The sequence below is a fragment of the Corythoichthys intestinalis genome, chromosome 3 (assembly GCF_030265065.1).
Source record: "Corythoichthys intestinalis isolate RoL2023-P3 chromosome 3, ASM3026506v1, whole genome shotgun sequence".
Taxonomy (NCBI): domain Eukaryota; kingdom Metazoa; phylum Chordata; class Actinopteri; order Syngnathiformes; family Syngnathidae; genus Corythoichthys; species Corythoichthys intestinalis.
Genome location: NC_080397.1, coordinates 40,100,868 through 40,121,043, shown reverse-complemented (window position 1 = coordinate 40,121,043; position 20,176 = coordinate 40,100,868). Strand labels below are relative to the sequence as shown.

At 37.5% G+C, this 20,176-nt stretch overlaps 1 protein-coding gene across 4 annotated transcripts in view; it reads right to left on the bottom strand.

The window, feature by feature from the left end:
• LOC130912968 (golgin subfamily A member 7-like) overlaps positions 1-19,948 on the bottom strand; it is a 29,560-nt gene extending 9,612 nt beyond the window's left edge. For 3 of the 4 annotated variants that reach the window (XM_057831172.1, XM_057831171.1, XM_057831170.1), the window contains exons 1-5: positions 19,831-19,948; positions 19,043-19,168; positions 14,001-14,153; positions 9,531-9,632; positions 8,491-8,543 (exon numbers count right to left, since the gene is read on the bottom strand). In XM_057831172.1, the coding sequence (XP_057687155.1) occupies positions 8,502-8,543; positions 9,531-9,632; positions 14,001-14,153; positions 19,043-19,168; positions 19,831-19,839 (432 nt within the window). In that variant the 5' untranslated portion in view covers positions 19,840-19,948 and the 3' untranslated portion in view covers positions 8,491-8,501. The remainder of the gene's footprint in view (positions 1-8,490; positions 8,544-9,530; positions 9,633-14,000; positions 14,154-19,042; positions 19,169-19,830) is intronic. The other variant, XM_057831174.1, reaches the window with a different exon arrangement.
• Between the last annotated feature and the right edge of the window lie 228 nt (positions 19,949-20,176).

Here is a 20,176-nt window from a genome sequence, read left to right as displayed (position 1 = left end):
AGTTATAATTAATTCATGTGTTTGTTCATCACAAGGGCAACAGTTTATCCATCATTAGGGGTTTGTGGTTTCAAAACCTTTTTAAAAAAATGTGGCACAGTAAGTACCAATCTCTTGGCAATATGCTACTGTGTCCTCACTAGAGTGCAGACTGAGCCTGGCCGGTTTTGATCCCGCACAATGTGTGTCTTGCCCGTGATCAAGGAGGGCCAGAATGATTTTGTTGTGGCAAATATGGAAACCATTAAAAAACATACGATGCACTCTTGAGGAAAAACACATGGTGCCAAAGTGAAATATCAGCAGATATTACAAAGCCTTATGTGGTTAAAAATCCTACTTTGTTGTCGCCAGTAATTTGACATGCAAAAAAAATACCCAAGTGTCGCTGATAAGGCGTGATACAGAATGAGCCTGCCCAGAAAACGCAAAAGAAGAGATGGAATATAATTTCTCAGCCTCGCAACCTTCTCACATATTTGGAACATCCCTGTAAAATAAAATCATGTTGACTTGCTAGGTCATTTGGTCTTCTTAAGCGTTCATGTGGAAAACCATAGATCATATCACATCATAACACAGGTTTAATAGTTTACAGCAGTAGATGAGAAATTAGGTAAGATATATAAATTTTCTGACTGCTAACTCAGCACATTTTCTTATATGAACTATAATAACAGTTGTGTGATAAACTATGGTGTTCAATAACAGAATAAATAAGTATGAATCATGGAACTTTTCCCTAAAATCCGATAATTGTTTGACCTTGGCTGAGTCGTAAATGTTCGTGTGCTGAAAGAACATTTCATCACTTGTTGGGTTCAGCTGCTTGGTTTGGCTCACACTCTCAGACAGTGATCCTCTCAGTGAACTACATTTGCATTTACAGTGCATTTACAGTCCTCAATGAAGTGACAAGCCACTGAGCAGCAGCCATGTGATTGTCATAAACTAGCAAGAATTATCCTTTAATGCGTTATGGAAGCTAACCCCAAGATTAAATAGCAGTTCACTAGGAGTACAACCAGATGAGGAGACTTAAGTTTTAATGCGTGCGGCTGTAGACCCTGGGTGACATGCTCTTGATCATTGCAGGTATTACTTTTTGAACCAGGATTACCTTAACTTGTTATGCCAGATTTGTTTCATAAATCCATCTGGGAAAGATTTGATGCCTGCTTGTAAAGTGGCAGGAAAAGGTCTGTATGCATATGTCTGTGATTGCATATTTGGCCAGTAAAATGCAATAACATATCATTTGACAGAACTTATATTACATTACAGTATTTTTTTTAAGCGATGTCACCGAAAATTCAGCGCCCAAAACTTTCAGCCGAAAAGAGCTGAAATTGCATTTTTGGTTAAAGCAGTAATGTGAAGTAATTTCTTCACATGCCAAATAGGGTCACAAGTAAAGTAATTAAACATTGTCCAACAAATAAAGCATGAAAAAATAATTTATATGTTGTTTGACAAAATAATCGCGTTTCCAAAGTTCGAGCCTGAAAGGGGACGAACCCGGAAGTGATACGTCACACCGGGAACGCAATGGCACCTCCATACATACGGCCGCCATACAAAGCCCTTCAAACAATGATTCAAACAGCAATATAAGCGATAGATCAAGTGCAAGGGAGGAGATCCAAGTTTTTGAAGAGTTGGAGGAAGAAGAGGAGATTGGAATTTTATATCATTAGCCAGACGCTAATCAGGATGCAAACAATGTGCCTAGACTTCCTGACATGGAATGTATACAAGACCCATCGAGATTACAACGTTGGTAAGATATAGGCTGTTATTATTTTCATGATTTGAAGATGCAGAAATTTGCACATAATTTTATGTTTTTGTCTATCTGATGACATTAAAAAAAATAATAATCAGACTTCATGTTCATTTTGGCAGATCCGGCAGCTCTCGTGCATATAAAATAATAATATAAAAACATTGGGGGGAAAGAAAGAGATGAGTCGTTGTTATATCTTGACCGAGTGACCCACACGACACCTTTATTGGCTTTTACAACTTTACTTAACGTCTTGCCAAGTGACTCTGAACAACAACTTTTCTCTCTTTTAGTGAAGGAGTAAGGCACAAACAATAACACATCTAAATGACATGCAACACTCTACTGGTGAACTCCCGTATTACAACTAAATAATATCCACTATATCACAGTCGCCGATGGCTTTCTCCACTTTATTGTGGCAACAATAAGAAAACAAAGTGGCGTCTAATGGCGTGAGGAAATGTAGTTTTTTCACACAAGCGAACAGATTACAAAGCACCACTTCAGTGTTGTCCAGAGACTACATTTCCCATGATTCACTGCGTGGCCTGCGCGCTCGCTGATTCGCTGCCAGACATTAAAAGCAACACTTGTCACCTGTCAGCGGCTCTCGCGAAGCGACGAAACACAAACTAGAAGGCTATCAAGCGATCACCGTGAAAGAAACGGCGAACCGTACAAATGCAATGAAATGCTTGAAGTATGAAGGTGGAAATACATAATACAAATACAAATAAATGTGCACAAACTCACCGGCGGTGTGTGTGTCTTACTGCAACGTGACCGTGAATTACCGCGACGCCGACCCGCTTATGTGCACATGCACACCCCTTTCCCGATTGACAGTGGATTAACCCTTTCGGACAAGATCGTAGATGACGCACAATTTAAACACGCTTAACCTAGCGAACGCAACAACAACTATGATCGGGGATAGCTTCGGCTAACGTCGATAGCTTATACTGTTCATTCCACAACAGTTGGCAGCTCTGCTTTGACAAAGTCATCCGTCATCTATCCAAAAATCACACTTACTTTTCGGCAAATCCTTGATCATAAGAAGACCGGTTAAGGAAGCAGGCATCTTCGAAGTGTTTGCAGCAGAGAACACTACTCGATGATGGCATGAAATTCATTCGCTTCGTGCGAACGAAAGATGTCCATTTACGTGCCCTGCTATCCTTTGGCCACTCATACAACTTTTCGTTTGAGTGAGAACAAAACATCGCCACACACCACCGTGGCATCTTACCGAGAAGCAATGCAACAAACAATACTGTTCTATGGCGGACTTCCCTCGCACTTCCCGGTGTGACGTAATTTCCGAAGATTTCCGAAGATTGCCGAAGAAAAGCATTTTCGTTGTCAAGGGCGTTACTATGGGTTAAACACAGAATCTGGAAGGGTTGCATTAAAAAAAAAAAATGAAAATATGCTTAGAATTGTTTAGCCATTGATATTATTCAAAAACATGGTTGGCCAACCTTAGTTGACATTTCCCCTTTAAAAGACCGAATAGTTGTATAGAGTTCATTTTGCCAACACTTATAAATTCGTCAAACCTTTTCTTTTATCCCAGGCAATAGTAGGTGGTTTTATTTACCTGACATGTTTCGGCGAGCACCTTCGCCTTCATCAGAGGGTCACTGATGTTGGTGTGACGCGTCTTTATCAGCTGATGGATGAAGGCGTGAACGCCCTCTGCTGCCCATTCACTCTTCCAATATGCTGTTCCAGGTCGTAGAGAGCATGTACAGTGCCTTGCAAAAGTATTCGGCCCCCTTGAATCTTGCAACCTTTTGCCACATTTCAGGCTTCAAACATAAAGATTTGAAATTTAATTTTTTTGTCAAGAATCAACAACAAGTGGGACACAATCGTGAAGTGGAACAACATTTATTGGATAATTTAAACTTTTTTAACAAATAAAAAACTGAAAAGTGGGGCGTGCAATATTATTCGGCCCCTTTACTTTCAGTGCAGCAAACTCACTCCAGAAGTTCAGTGAGGATCTCTGAATGATCCAATGTTGTCCTAAATGACCGATGATGATAAATAGAATCCAAATGTGTGTAATCAAGTCTCCGTATAAATGCACCTGCTCTGTGATAGTCTCAGGGTTCTGTTTAAAGTGCAGAGAGCAATATGAAAACCAAGGAACACACCAGGCAGGTCCGAGATACTGTTGTGGAGAAGTTTAAAGCCGGATTTGGATACAAAAAGATTTCCCAAGCTATAAACATCTCAAGGAGCACTGTGCAAGCCATCATATTGAAATGGAAGGAGCATCAGACCACTGCAAATCTACCAACACCCGGCCGTCCTTCCAAACTTTCTTCTCAAACAAGGAGAAAACTGATCAGAGATGCAGCCAAGAGGCCCATGATCACTCTGGATGAACTGCAGAGATCTACAGCTGAGGTGGGAGAGTCTGTCCATAGGACAACAATCAGTCGTACACTGCACAAATCTGGCCTTTATGGAAGAGTGGCAAGAAGAAAGCCATTTCTCAAAGATATCCATAAAAAGTCTCGTTTAAAGTTTGTCACAAGCCACCTGGGAGACACACCAAACATGTGGAAGAAGGTGCTCTGGTCAGATGAAACCAAAATTGAACTTTTTGGCCACAATGCAAAACAATATGTTTGGCGTAAAAGTAACACAGCTCATCACCCTGAACACACCATCCCCACAGTCAAACATGGTGGTGGTAGCATCATGGTTTGGGCCTGCTTTTCTTCAGCAGGGACAGGGAAGATGGTTAAAATTGACGGAAAGATGGATGCAGCCAAATACAGGAACATTCTGGAAGAAAACCTGTTGGTATCTGCACAAGACCTGAGACTGGGACGGAGATTTATCTTCCAACAGGACAATGATCCAAAACATAAAGCCAAATCTACAATGGAATGGTTCAAAAATAAACGTATCCAGGTGTTAGAATGGCCAAGTCAAAGTCCAGACCTGAATCCCAATCGAGAATCTGTGGAAAGAGCTGAAGACTGCTGTTCACAAACACTCTCCATCCAACCTCACTGAGCTCGAGCTGTTTTGCAAGGAAGAATGGGCAAGAATGTCAGTCTCTCGATGTGCAAAACTGATAGAAACATACCCCAAGCGACTTGCAGCTGTAATTGGAGCAAAAGGTGGCGCTACAAAGTATTAACGCAAGGGGGCCGAATAATATTGCACGCCCCACTTTTCAGTTTTTTATTTGTTAAAAAAGTTTAAATTATCCAATAAATTTTGTTCCACTTCACGATTGTGTCCCACTTGTTGTTGATTCTTGACAAAAAATTAAAATTTTATATCTTTATGTTTGAAGCCTGAAATGTGGCGAAAGGTTGCAAGGTTCAAGGGGGCCGAATACTTTTGCAAGGCACTGTATATCCCCTAGTCCCTGTTGATGGTCCTCGGGCCCTGCTTGCGGATCTCAATGGCCTCCCTGATCCAGCGCTGATGTTTGTTTTCTTCGGTGCGGATGACTTTTCCCAGTCCATGATGTGGTTTTCCCTTTTTGCAGTGATCGGTGATGGCTGATTTGTGATGTTCTTGCTGTGATTGTTCTTTTATTGCCCTTGTTTGTCTCATTGTTCTTTCCTTTTCACATTCCTTCTTGTGTTCTGTTTTTCTTGTAATGAAGCTCCTCCCTGTCTCCCCGATGTATGATTTATTGCATGATTTGCATGGAATTTCATATATTGAGTTGCATTTTTTCTGGATGGATTTTGTCTTTTGTGTGGACCAATATCTGGCAGAGTGTTGTGTGTGGTTTGACCGGTATGTTTATGTTGTATTTTTTCATGACCCTTTGGATACGTTCCATGACTCCGCTCATGTACGGCAACGTCACCATATCTCTGTGTTCTTGTTTTGTTAGTTTTTTCCTTCCCCCCTGTGTTGTTTTTCTTGTTTTTGACCTGTCCTGCACCTTTTGGGAAAACGCCAGAGTCATCCTCACCGAAGAAAACAAACATCAGTGGTGGATCAGGGAGGCCATTGAGATCCGCAAGCGGGGCCCGAGGACCATCAACCGGGACGAGGGGGCATACATGCTCTCTACGACCTGGAACAGCATCTTGGAAGAGTGAATGGGCAGCAGAGGGCGTGACTCGCCTGTCATTCTGACAGGTGAGTCACGCCTTCATCCATCAGCTGAAGCTAAAGACGCGTCACACCAACATCAGTGACCCTCTGACAAAGGCAGAAGTGCTCGCCGAAACATGTCAGGTAAATAAAACCACCTACTATTGCCTGGGATAAAAGAAAAGGTTTGACGAATAAGAGACCGAATGTTTACCACCGAACAGTGTGAAGAACCGTAGTCCACTTGTGATCAAGTAACCAATATACGGTGAGCTAACACTACTGGCTCACAGCCAACATGTCGGCAGTTTGGATGTTTTTGAGGTATCAAAGAAACAGAAATTAATAAATGAAGGAAAATAAGATAAATTTGCTTTATCGCTGCTACACGTTTGTTCTGAAGTTGCTTTTCATTGGTGTCCCACGTCACATTGGATACAGTGGATTTAAGCCTGTGTTTGAGTAGTTTGGAGTTCAATCAAGCAAGCAGTATACAAATGAAGTAGTATTTAAAGCAATAATAGGTAATCTTTCAACCTTTATAAAATATTTTCATAACATTTGTGATAAAATGTCGACTGACAACTAGTTGGATGACACGTCTTTTATATCTTGAGGGAGTCCGTATCACTTTTACTGACACTAATTACTTTGAGGAGGGTGGCAGGAACCGTACCACACAAAAAAACTACAAATGTGCTTCCCCTTTTCCTCAATCATTATGACGACGGAAATCGATGTGAACGCTTTGGCGCGAATTCTGTAAAGATGGCAGAGCAACAAAAGTGACAAAAAGTTTTGTCTGAGGAGGGAAAAAAGGAAGCTTATCAGGATATACAGAATTAACATTGGCCCGGCTTTCACTAGCTGGCGTGACCCCCCCCCCCCAGCGCCCCCCCCCCCCAGCGAACGCATTAGCACTGACAAATTTTAGCCACACTTAGCTGTACAGTTGCTAACCGTCATATGCTATTGTTTAGCCACAATTGGATTCATTACCTTATTACTTTCCATCCTTCACACAGCCGCTGGAAACGGAAATCTATTTTCACCCACGACCGGGAGATTTTTGATTAATGGATGATTTTACGACATTTTGCGGGTGTGTGCTGGTCCTCATGGGAAATGCAGTCTTCCTTACGACAAAAGCAGTACCGCTTTTGTCGACCGGCATGGCTAAAATCAACCAAAACTGAAAAAATACCAATTATTTCTTTAAATGCATACATGTGCATTTGCTGTGGTTTAGTACAATAATTTTATAGCACGACCAATTCCTTTTTTTTTTGTCACATGTTTTATCCCTGAGTTCCACACCCTCTCTGCCTATCCGGCTGGGAGCGATTTCACTCGGCTTCGTCGCCGCTTGGACTCGACCCGCTCGCCTGGCTCTTGATCGATTCCACTTGTTGCATAAAAAACAGCCAATCTTATGTTAAGCAGTACGAGAGATTGTAATAGCCTTGTAAAGAGCTTTACTACTTTCGGCGAGAATGGAATAGTTTTTTTATTGTTGTTGTTGTTGTGAACTACAGTTCCACACGCATACTTATATCGAGATCTCATTTAGCTTAGCGACAGGAGGCGTAGGACCCATTTTTCGAGTGTCCCAAACTTATAAGAGGACCAAGGCAAAGGGCATTAATCGGAAAATTATGAAATACTTAAAAAAAAAAATTTTTTAAAAGACAAAAAATGATTTGTATACCAACATGTGTATTACTCGGCCTTTCGGTTTTTTGGCCAAGTTTTTTTTGCTGAGGTATGGTACATTGCATTTCTTGTTAAGCTACTTCCATCTGAATAACTCCCGAATTGTAACTTAACAAATTTTAAATTAAATACATGGACAATGTTTGACGTAGAAATGTCGAAAGTTTCAAAACCAAACCGGACGTCTGATTACTTGTGTCAGTACATTAAACCGTTCATGAACAAATTATGATTTTTTTCCCCTCAAGCCTGTGGACCAGGGGGGGCAACTGCGGCCCATGTGACAATATTTTGTGGCCCACGTTTGACTTTCAATCGTAGCATTAGTGCTGCCCACAAGTTTAAAAAATTCTAAATAAAAAGGAATATAGAAGAATGCATTTTTGAAGGAAATCAATTATTTACATATCTATTTTTTTAATGCAAATGAAAAATAAGTCATGAGTAATAAAAAAATAAAAAATTAAAACTTCAAATGATAATTAAACAAATTGTAATACATACAAAAAGAAGAATAAAAGCAAAAAATTGTATCCAGTGAGTATGCTCTGGGAATTTTATTGTTGTTTTTGTTGTTGTTTTATAAAACTCCTGTGCCCTCACATAGCTGAACTCTGGCTGCCATTGATGGCAATTGACGTCCAATCGATTTTAAATAGGAGGGGCTCGAAAGCTATCATCCCAATTGAAATAGATTAGACGTCGATTGCTGTCAAAAGTTTTTTATCTCAATTTCCCTCTTTTACTACTAAAAGACATGCAACCTTGGTTGGAAAGTTAAGATAATGGTTTTTGAATAAATGTCCACTGAAGTGGCCATTGTTCCCGGAAGTATTAAAACTCAATATTGTAATTTTTAGAAGTTCTGTTCAAAGTAAATATACTTAATATTTGAAACTCACCGAGGAAGCTTCTATCTCGTTAGGCTTCTTTCTTCAAAGATGGTGACCTCGATCTTGAATGAAATCAGTAAAGGCATTTAACAACGTTTGGCTTCGATTTAATCAAGTGAAATAAAATATCTCACATTCGTTAGTGTCAGGGAATTTTTCCAGTTGCAACAACATTGAACAGGCTCATTTTTAAAAAAAGATCCTCACACTACTTTTTTTTGTCTGAAAATTTCATCGCAGCTTGGGGCTCCCATGACAGCAGTTGACTGACATTTGAGAGATGATGTTGCTAGGTGATGAGCTGGCAATTCGGCTGCTGATGTTGAAATAAGTGTTCAGGTGATACATTCCTGTCAATTCCACTGGCCTCTCTTTGCCAAACACAGCACAGCAGCTCCCCAGTGTTGGCGAAATAATCCAGAAGACTGTCAGCCCAATTAACTCGGAGGCAAGGGTAGTTACAAAGCTCAGCTGTGAACAATTTGAGTCATATTTTTGTTATCCCTGATCTCCTATTGCCGCTCAGCTCCATTTAATTAGAATGTTGCGTCAGTCTGCAACTTCCCTAACACATGCTGGTAAAGCCAATAATTTTATGCAGCTGCTGTATGGACTACAAACTAATTTTGACTCGTTATTTTTACTTTGGAACACCTTTATATTGCTGCCTGGATTTCTTGCAAATTGCCTTCACTGAAGCTTTTTATTCTTTATATTCACCAAAAACACAGTAACATTCCTAAGTAACTAAAGTTTCGAAAGAACGGACTACTATTTTGAAATTGCTGCCCCCACCCCAACCATACTAGACGTTTACTAAATCTCTTCACATTAATATATTTTCATTTCAACACATGAGCCATGCTATTCCCAATCCCATTAAATTGATTATTGTGGCTATTGTTTTCCACTGAGGAATGTCTCTGTTTGTTCATTGTTCGCCAACCATTTCTAAGTGGTTAAACATGGCCCAAGAAATGTTTCATTTGAGAGCAGAGAAACAGGAGCGCTCCATTCCAACTCATATTAGGCACCGAGTATAAGGATACAACTCGAAGGCCTCTCTCGATGGGGTCAGTGAGCAAGAGACCTCTAGGTGCATAGATCTTGTCATTTTGCTCCTGCACATACTTTGCGATCTTTTTTAACACCTGAAAGGAAATAACAGAGGGCAATTAAAAAAATATTGTTCATTTCGTGAAATTAGAATTCTAAGATGGAATGATTTTGATTTTTCCCCCACAAAGTTTTAGGTGTTACAGTTTTGGGGCCAGAAACATTCAATAGTTAAAAATACTGCTTCACATAGTATTAGTAACTATACTGCTGACCATTGCCACCCCTGCAATTCGGTCAGATAATGCTCAATTTCTCCCAGAAAATGATTGTAATTACCAAATGCTTTGGTAGTAATATCTTCATTGATTTTTCCTGCAATAAAAAACACAAAAGAGAATGGAAAAAAACACACCCCAAAAATGGGCCGGACAAAAGTATTGGCACCCTTTGAAAAATCATGTGATGTTTCTCTAATTTGTGTAATTAACAGCACCTGTTACTCACCTGTGGCACATAACAGGTGGTGCAAATAACTAAATCACACTTGCAGCCAGTTAAAATGGATTAAAGTTGACTCAACCACTATCCTGTGTCCTTGTGTGTACCACATTGAGCATAGAGAAAAGAAAGAAGACCAAAGAACTGTCTGAGAACTTTTGTGAGGAAGCAGGATTGTGAGGAAGCATGGGCAGTATCAAGGCTACAAGTCCATCTCCAAAGACCTGAACTTGACTGTGTGCATGGCATTATGAAGTCTGAAGACTACCAACAAATTTTGCAGCATAACGTAGGGCCCAGTGTGAGAAAGCTGGGTCTCCCACAGAGGTCATGGGTCTTCCATCAGGACAATGACCTAAAACACACTTCAAAAAGCAATAGAAAATGGTTTGAGAGAAAGCACTGAAGACTTCTAAGTGGCCAGCAATGAGTCCAGACTTGAATGGTAAATCCAATAGAACACCTGTAGAGAGATCTGAAAATGGCAGTTTGGAGAAGGCACCCTTTAAATCTTAAAGACCTGGAGCAGTTGGCCATAGAAGAATGGTCTAAAATTCCAGCAGAGCATTGTAAGAAACTCATTGATGGATACCGGAAGCGGCTGTTCGCAGTTATTTTGTCTAATGGTTGTGCTACCAAGTATTAGACTGAGGGTGCCAATACTTTTGACCGGACAGTTGTTTGAGTTTTGTGTAAAATGATAATGATTTAATGTTTTTTTTCCATTCTCTTTTGTGTTTTTTTCATTCCAAGCAAAATAAAAATATTAGTCCCAAAGCATTTGTAATTGCAATCCTTTTCTGGGAGTAATTGAGCGTTATCTGACAGAATTGCAGGGGTGCCAATAATTTTGGCCAGCAGTGTATGATGCTCTAAAGGTGCAGCGATTTTTAAACACTTCTGATTATATATTAATAAAAGATGTGTTCTTTCGAAGGGTTTTATATAACAAGCCAAAGAACAGAGTTGGCAAAGATAAAAAGTTAAAAATACAAGATTGTTTCCAGCCTTTCATTCCTTTTTTTGTCAGCCTTTTTCATCTCTAATCAATCGCCCCTTTCACTTTGGCATTACTTTCTGTTTGCAACTTCATTCTATCCTTTTGCTGCTCCACCTCTGTTGCTCTTCTTACATATACAACCTTGAAAAAGCAATTCATGCCTTTATAAGTTCAAGACTGGACTACTGCAATGCACTTCATGTTGGTCTTCCCAAGTCCTCTATTTATCGCTCGATTTTCTACAGGTACACCCAGATGTGAACATATTACCCCCGTGCTGTCATCGCTCCTCTGGCTTCCAGTTAATTTTAGAATTTAGTAAAACTTTATAATAACTATGTTATAATTATTAGTTAATGGTAATATGGTAATAGTTAATTAGTTAATTAAACTGATAATGAATGATATATTGTTGATTTGTTAAGTGTTTGTTAACAGTTTGTCAACCCTTAAAGACTTGCAACATGAAGCAATTATCAGAGAATCACACATTTTGAAAAAAAGGTCCTAATGAAACCTTTTTTTCAAATTTGTAAAAAGAAATGTCAAAATGAATATGTGTAATAAGCGCTCTAATATCTATAGCCCTAGCTAAATCCTGTTTTTTTTTCCTCATGGAACCTGCAGATGCATGTGTTGACTGGCATCCATCATTTTTTTTCAAAAAGAAATGTCAAAATTCTTAATTCCTCTCAAAATCATGAAATTTTAGGTGTATCAAATGTGATACATTTGGCAATAAAGGGTTAATAATTTATAATGATGCCTTATAGATTAAAATAAATATATCATAAATAAACTGATGGTTAAAGAGTAATAAATGACTTGTAAGCTGTTTATCAATTATGTATACCTACACCTTATAAATTAGTAATATACCATAAACAATCTATTATTAACTTACTAACTAATGACTCGTTAAGTATCAGTTGCTAGTTTATTTTATTTGGATGTTATTCTAAAGTTGCAACTACTCCTCATCTATTAATTGTTAGTTAATGAGTAATAAGTGCTACTTTATAATAACGTCCCCAAAACATATAACTTATAATAATAATAAAATTAATAATAATAGTTATAACTAATACCTAATATATTCACTCACACTTAACACATCAGTTGTTAGTTGTGTGCTAACCGTCTACTAAACTTTGAAGAACAGCAAATAGGTTGAACAAGTTCAAGGCACGGAAATTTGACGTGATATTTAAAATAACTAATTTTTGTACCTCAATATTGTTCCACCCATGGATGAAATGTTGAACATTTTGTATAATGCATAGAAACATCCATCCTAAGCCATCCCATGGCAGAACAACAAAACACAACAGCATATACAAACCCATGAGTTTGGCAAACTTTTTGTGCTAAACACAGGATAAACTGAATTTGTGAGGGGCATTTAACGTCCATGCATCACAGCAAACAGTTAAACACTTAACAAAGCAACAATACATCATTAATTAACAGTTTAGTACAGATGTATTAACTCGTTTCCGAATTAATTAAAAGTTTTACTGTTTGTTTTTAATTCTATTAATGGCTTGGCTCTGTCTTATTTGTCGGAGATTTTAACCCTCCGTAAAACTCTGGCAGGTCTCTTCGTTCTACCGGTCAGCTTCTTTTGCAAGTTCCAAGGTCAAGAATTAAACAGTGGGGTTATCGATCTTTTGCAGCTGCTGCCCCAAGATTGTAGAATAGCCTGCCCCCTGAAATTCGCACCATTAAGAATCTAGGCCTTTTTATATCACGTTTAAAGACCCAGTTTTTTTAGACTCACCTTTTATCCAGACTAGGGTAGCCTGGTTTTATTTCTTAAGGGTTTTAATTAGGGCTGTCAAACGATTAAAATTCTTAATCAAGTTAATCACAGCTTAAAAATTAATTAATCATAATTAATCGCAATTCAAACCATCTCTAAAATATGCCATATTTTTCTGTAAATTATTGTTGGAATGGAAAGATAAGTAAAGTAGTGATTGAAAATGCACCACAGGGTGTCAATGGCGAGATTTAAATTAACAGAGATCTAGCCAAGGCAAAGTCTGAGTAAGTTTGATGTGTATTTTGCATAGTTATTTTGATTAGGAATGCCAGTTCTCTTTGCATTGAGCGCTTTTCTTTTTGTGAACATTATTTTTTTGAGAGATAGGAATATTATTTTTGTTGTGCTTTCACTAAATAATACTGTAGCATACCAAATGCATGATGGGAAGTTGGGCAACCATGACTATCAGTGATGGCTGCAAATGGTATACAATATGGTCTGCGTTGTGTTCAATTAAGCGTGTTAAGAAAAAGATCTGTCTCCTGCTTCACCCAAATGCATGCTGGGAAGTTGTGCAACTATGACTGTCAGTAGTGGCTGCATATGGTGTGCAATATGTTCTGCGTTGTATTCGATTAAGCGTGTTAAGAAAAAGATGGTCTAATCGTCAATGAACGCCTGTGTCCACTCGCATTTCTCTGCCTTTTCGCTCCCAATGTGCAAAAACGGCGTCATTGTAAAGTGTTTGAGGTAACACATGACCGGGTCATTCCGTGCATGCATAAATTGCATAAATTTGATTACCGCCCGTTAACGCGATAAATTTGACAGCTCTAGTTGTAATGCTTTGGATTTGGTTCTGTTTTATTTGCTGTTTTGACTTTTATCGTGATGTGTTGTTTTTGTTTTCATTTTTTTTCTCAATGTCATTGTATAATAATTTCCTGCTTTTTATTTATTACTAACTATATCGTTGTTGTAAAGCCCTTTGTGGACCTTTCGGGTTTTTGTAAAGGACTATAGAAATATATTTGATTTGATATACAGCTAAAATTTAACATCTGCATAATTATGCCTGATGTCGCAATATTGATATACAGTAGATGTCAGCAAATGTGCATGTCGACTCCAACTACCAGTAACCTAGGCTAGATTGCTTCTTTGTCCACACAAGCACACACACGTTTTACTTACCTTCTCATAATGTGTCTCCATACACAGGAACACAGTATAAGCTGTAAGGCATGCCAAACAACCTTCGATATACGAGTGGCTTCCAAGTTTCTCGGCCTCAGCATATAAATTATTTAGAATCCGCACAGTCTCTTCAAACTGCTGTTTGTCGATCTTTGAGAGAAAAAAACAAAATTGCCAAATTATACAGACAAGGATATGTCAAGCATTATAAATATTTACCATGTGTAGTTATCATTAAAACTTGCAGATTGCAACATAGACTTCTGATTAATTCTCCTCCACATCCTCTAGCTTCAAACAGGCATTTTCAGAGTCACCGTTTGACCACAATTTATTTTCAATTTTGCAACTAACTTTTTATTTCTTGGACTGTTAACTACATACATCAAGGGATGATGATTATAAACCTCCTGTAAGGTTGAGATGCCCTTAACAATGTGTTCTGTGAATGTCATCCCCTAAACGAAATTGATAGCAGAATACACACTGGAACGATCCAGATTTTAAAGGCGCCTCCATCTGTACTCGCATGTCTTGACAAAGACAGATAGCTCGAAGTGGGTCCAAATCTCATCGGCTCTGTGCGCTGCGGATTTATAAACTGAGCCACGACTGGCTGATATTTAAATAAGCTGCTTGACAGGCAGGTCAATATTAGATGAATGCGAGATTTGGTAAACTCTCAAGTGATACTGGAGAGAGAAAGAAAGAACCTTCAGACCAGACACACAGGCATCTGAGGGCGTCTTGCTTTTCTGACAACTTTCCAAAGTTCTGCTCCCGTGTGCCCGAGGAATGTTACAACAGACTCCAAACATCAGTGGTCTAAGGCTCATTCGGCATATGCTTTGTTCTTCCTCTAATTTTCCAACGCAGAGGCAGTGATTCAAACTATATTTGTCTGCCAGGGCATCCGTCCATTACATTGGGCCTAAAATCTAACATTCCTACAAGTGAGGAGGATATTCTCCATGTTAAAACTGTCAAGAAAACAAATCAGCTTGTAAACTAAAGCTAACTAGACTGAGTCTATAATTTAATTTTATGGTATGTTATTTTAACTTGTGTATGTGTATGTGTGTTCGCTGTTTAATGCTGCATAGCTCCTGTTCAGTCACAATGACCTGTTTCCACCCCTACATTGTTACACACAAGTGATCATTTCACGACCTCAATCTTATCCATTATAACGCGAGTAGAATGTCTTACAGCTATCATAAACTGGTACTATTAGGTTATTTTAAAATGAAATCCCCACATCACTTCAAACACAATAAACTTATTGTTCAATCGTACACCTCCGAACATATGCAAGCAAGTTATATTAGACCCGATGTCATTCTTTCCCAAATTTAGACTTAGGATCCAAAACCAGACCGCAAAACTGTCCATAAAATAAGACTAGAATGAGATATTTCTTTGATTATCGTGCAGGCACAATTTTCCTGGCTTTTAGATTGTTTTCCTGGCTTTTAGATTGAAGGAGTGCAACCTTTGCCAGGTTGCCAACTAGATGTGCAACAGCTAATCGATTAGCAAATGAATCGACAAATATTTTGATAACTGATTCATCAATTAGGACCTTCATCACCTTAAACTTGCCTAAATTCTTAAAATTATAACATATATATAACTTCTTTGTGCCTCAACAATTAATCGATTAACTCGAGTATTCGATTAGAAAAAAATATTCAAATTAAATTTTGTCGCTTTGAGTATTTGTTTAATTAAAGTGGTGTTGTATTGGTTTATTTTGAAACTGTTTGCATGTAGTTTTATTGATTTGGGTGGCAACAATGAATATGATATAACTCATTTCTCATGGCTGAAACCAGCTGCTCCTTGTTAAGACCACCATTAGTCAAGTTTTTGTTTAAGCTAATGTTTTTTAATGCATTCATGATTTAGTTTATAGGTATATTTAACCGTTTTTTTTTTTTTGTTTGTTTTTTTTTTCTTGTGGGAATATGTGTCCGGACCCTTTGTTAAGAGCATTTTGTATTAAAAAAAATATATAAACTTTAGGATTTTATAGCATTTAAGCTAGCGGACTTTTTCTGCATAAGTTAGCCAATGGTTCTTTTGTTGTACATAGATCCTCATTTTAATTTTTTTTTTTTATACCGTTTTAGGCTCAGCTCGGGTATTTTAATTTTTCATGTTCCTTATCCAATTACTCGATTATTCAAACTAACTAGTCTACCAATTAATCGACTTGTAAAATATTCGATAGCTGCAGGCCTACTTCTCAGTTGTAAATATTTTCACACTTCTTTGTTATATTTCAAAGTCAAAGTATGACATGAACAAAAATCGTTTTACTTTGGAAAAAAATCCATTCACATTTTTAACCAATTTTCAGACATTTTACCGTCTAAACTAGATTCTTAATAAGACTGCACCAACTAATCAATCAAATCGATTAATAAATTAGTTGCCAACGAATTTGATCATCAATACAGTTGCAGACTAGTTAAATCAGGAAGCTGTAATAAAACATTATTTTTGAAGCAAATAGTCATCTGTTTTGTCTTCATTGCTACTTAGATGACGAAAACAACTTCAAAGTGAATTGTGAAAGTAAGGAAGCGACATTTATCTGATTAATCATTTAATTAATCGTCCAATAAATTGATTATGAAAATAATCGTTAGTTGCAGCCCTATTGCCAACCACTCGGCCACCAGACTGCTAACCTCTTATTATGGCAATACAAATAATTTCATAATAGATATTATTTTTGTAAGTTCACGTATTTGGGTATTAGCCACATTACTGATTTGGCTTTAATTAAAAATTGGGTTAGATGGAAACACTTATATTTACACTCTTTATAAACTAGTGGGCATGGTCATAGTTTGTCATGTTTGCTCGCCTCATAAGTTAGCACTACTGGGTATGTAAAGTAACAAGTACAACGCAGGCAAAATGAAGCTTGCCAAGTAATTTTAAAAGTTTTTTTTTTTTTTTTTTTTAAATATGCCAAGGGCCAGCAAAAACGGTGCTGGGGGTCAGATTTCCAGCATCTATTCAAGGATTTTGTTCATGTACAGGATTAAAATACTACTATTTGAATGATTACATTTGGAAAGCGAGGGACTCTCACCAAAACAATCGCTTACTGGGCAGGACCATAATAGTGGTATTGCTTGGGTGAGTCCGGACCACAGAAATAACTTAAAATCACTTGAAAAAGCTGCTGATTTTGCCTATGATGGATTTTTAAAAATAATTTCTAAAACTGGGGTATCTCTGTTTACAAACATACATGTGCAACATGATTTTGGTGCAAAATAACGCTTAACGACACGGGGAAGACGTTGTTGAGTGCCGTTAACATGGCAGGATGTGTCAGAGAAAAACTTTTCTACATGTCCGTCCATGATCCAACGTAAGTAAATATTCCTTTCTTTAAATAAATTTTGCCGTGTTTCCTTTGAAATCGCTGCAGTCGCAGCCATTTTTAACATTATGTGCATGCGCAGAACCGCAAAGTTGAAATTTCTGATTGGGTGCAAAATTTGACAGAACACCAGCCACAGGTTGACAGTAGAGCTGAAATGAATACTCGAGCAACTCGAGTTTAAAAACTGGTCCGAGTAATTTTAGTAATTTTCTTTGATTGAATTTTTTTCATTTAATTCAGGTTTTTTTTTTCATTGAAACAACTTTTTTGATTGAAGTAATGTAGTTTTGCATTTGGGCCTTTATTATTTAATCAAAAAATAAATTGCTTCAAACAAAAAATAATAATGATTCGAAAGTAAAATCACTTCAATCAAAAATTTGAAAAAAATTCAATCATGCCAAAAAAGGTTTTGAATGCAATAAAATATTTGAGACTCAGAATTTTGCATTTACACACTTAATTTTTCATTTAAACTGTTTTCTTTGATTGAAGCAATCCTCTTTTTTTGTTTGGGCCATATTATGGGTAGAACTTTTTTTTTTTTTTTAATTGAAGTGTCACTTTTTTTGGAGCGCAAAAACTTTTGAACTATTTTTTTATTTGAAGTACTAAAAGTTTTGAAACCACTTTTTTTAAAGTAAAGTTTTGATTGAATCATTCTGACACAAAGATCCAACTTCGCCGCTACTTCTGACATGTTTGAGTGACAGGTGATTACGCCAATGGCATAAAAGCATGATTAAGCAAGAATAATGGCCACCAGGGCTTCAGCCAGCCATCGGACTCATCTCGAGGAAATCAAGCCGAAAATAGCGCACCTAAGGCTGATGACTTTGATGCGGGGCAACACTGTACATCGAAAATTTGACTGAAAATGGTTCAATGTTAGATGAAATGTCTTGTTTTCTCATGTATATTTATAACTGCTCTTTACCTAAAAAAAAAAAAAAAAAAAGTTTTATCCGATTACGTGATAGAATTTTCAGTCGATTACTAAAATATTCGATAGCTGCAGCCCTAGTTGACAAACCAGAAAATAGACCTCGTCCGTATTTTTAGTTTGACGGACCAGAGAGGACTGACTCAAGCGGAACCGGACCGGAGCTGAGCGGATGATGTGGACCACCTCGTATTGATTAAAATAGAAACCTATTTTTTGCGTCTTTCTGAACGGAGCGACGCTGAACAGACTCGGACCAGATGGAATTTGGAGGTAAGGAGTAGGGCTGCATGATACAGGGGGAAAAAAATGACATTCTGGCTTTTTGGGGGTTTGTGATATATAATTCGATATTAAAACTACAAGAATTTTCAGCAGATGACTTGATTAGCTGTTTTGGAAGACTGGTTGACTCACCATGACCACTTTTGTATTCATATAATACCATTTAATCAAGTGTAAGGGGGTTCATCTGTGATTGATGAGGATTTCTACATATAAAAAAGAATACAGGAGGCCATGTCTCAGCACACTTGCTGCTTTTATGTAGCAAAACAAAAGTTTATGCATTCATGTGTTACGTGTTTTACGATGTTCAAACGATATATTGTGCAGGCCTAGTAAAGAGTTAAAGCCGAAAGGATGGTTGGATGAAAAGAGAACAATATGAAACACATTAAGATATCTTACCCTGGTTTCCAGCTCAGAAGGGAACTTGATTTGAAATTGGCACACAGTGCCATTAGAATAATCCCTCTGTATGAAGACTTTGGCAGCAATTGCTGCCTGCTGCCGAATGGGATGCAAACTATGAGTCTGTGAAAACAAGACACGTCATATTTGTAGAAACACACATTTCTAAGGTTTTGTTGCAGGAAATATACAGTTCTTCTGTGACACATCAGGTTAATTAAAGTAACAATACTAAATGAGTCATTGTCTAACTTTCATAGAAGCAAAACTACGGAGACTACTTTGCTCATAATCTGATAAAAGTGTCTTTTGGACATCAATGCATAACTTATTCACTACCAAAAACGTATAAATAATGTTTATGATGTTGAATTGTTCATAATCAAAGACCATAAAAGAGTAGAAACAAACTACTTTTTATGATGAAAGATGTGAATCTAATCGTTATTTTTGTCATTTCTGTGTTATGTATCCGGAGAACACACTATTCTCTGGCTCTTTAAAAAGAAAAGAAAAAAAAAAAAAACGTCAAAATTATCGCAAATGGCTGGAAGTGAATGATTAAATCAATAAAATATTTAAAAATGATCAGTTATTAGATGAGCACCGGTTAATGAAGACAATTCTACTGTATATTGTTTACACCGAAGCCCCGTTTCATCCAGCGGCCCATATATATTTAGGAAAAAAAAAACGTGTAGCGCAGTTATGGTTGACATAGTACATGTCACAAATCAATATAAACCTAACGAATGTAAAACAAAGGAAAATATTATCGCACCTACCTCTGCCATACTGGCTGTCACCTGCCTGTTTGTTGATTTTCCGTTTGCTCCTCTGCGGTAGGTCCACTTGATAGAGCATTCCGTACAGGAACATTTGTGCTATAAGAGGGTTCCGAGTCTAGAAGCATAGCGGTAAATATGAAGCAATGTGCGGAACTGAAAGATGCCCATAAAATAAAATAAAATAAAATAAAATAAAATAAAATAAAATAAAATAAAATAAAATAAAATAAAATAAAATAAAATAAAATAAAATAAATCTTGAAATACTGTAATAGCCCCAAATGGGGAAATAGAAAGAAGAAGAGTCGTTGATGACTTTCCCACTTTATTGTGGGAACAATGG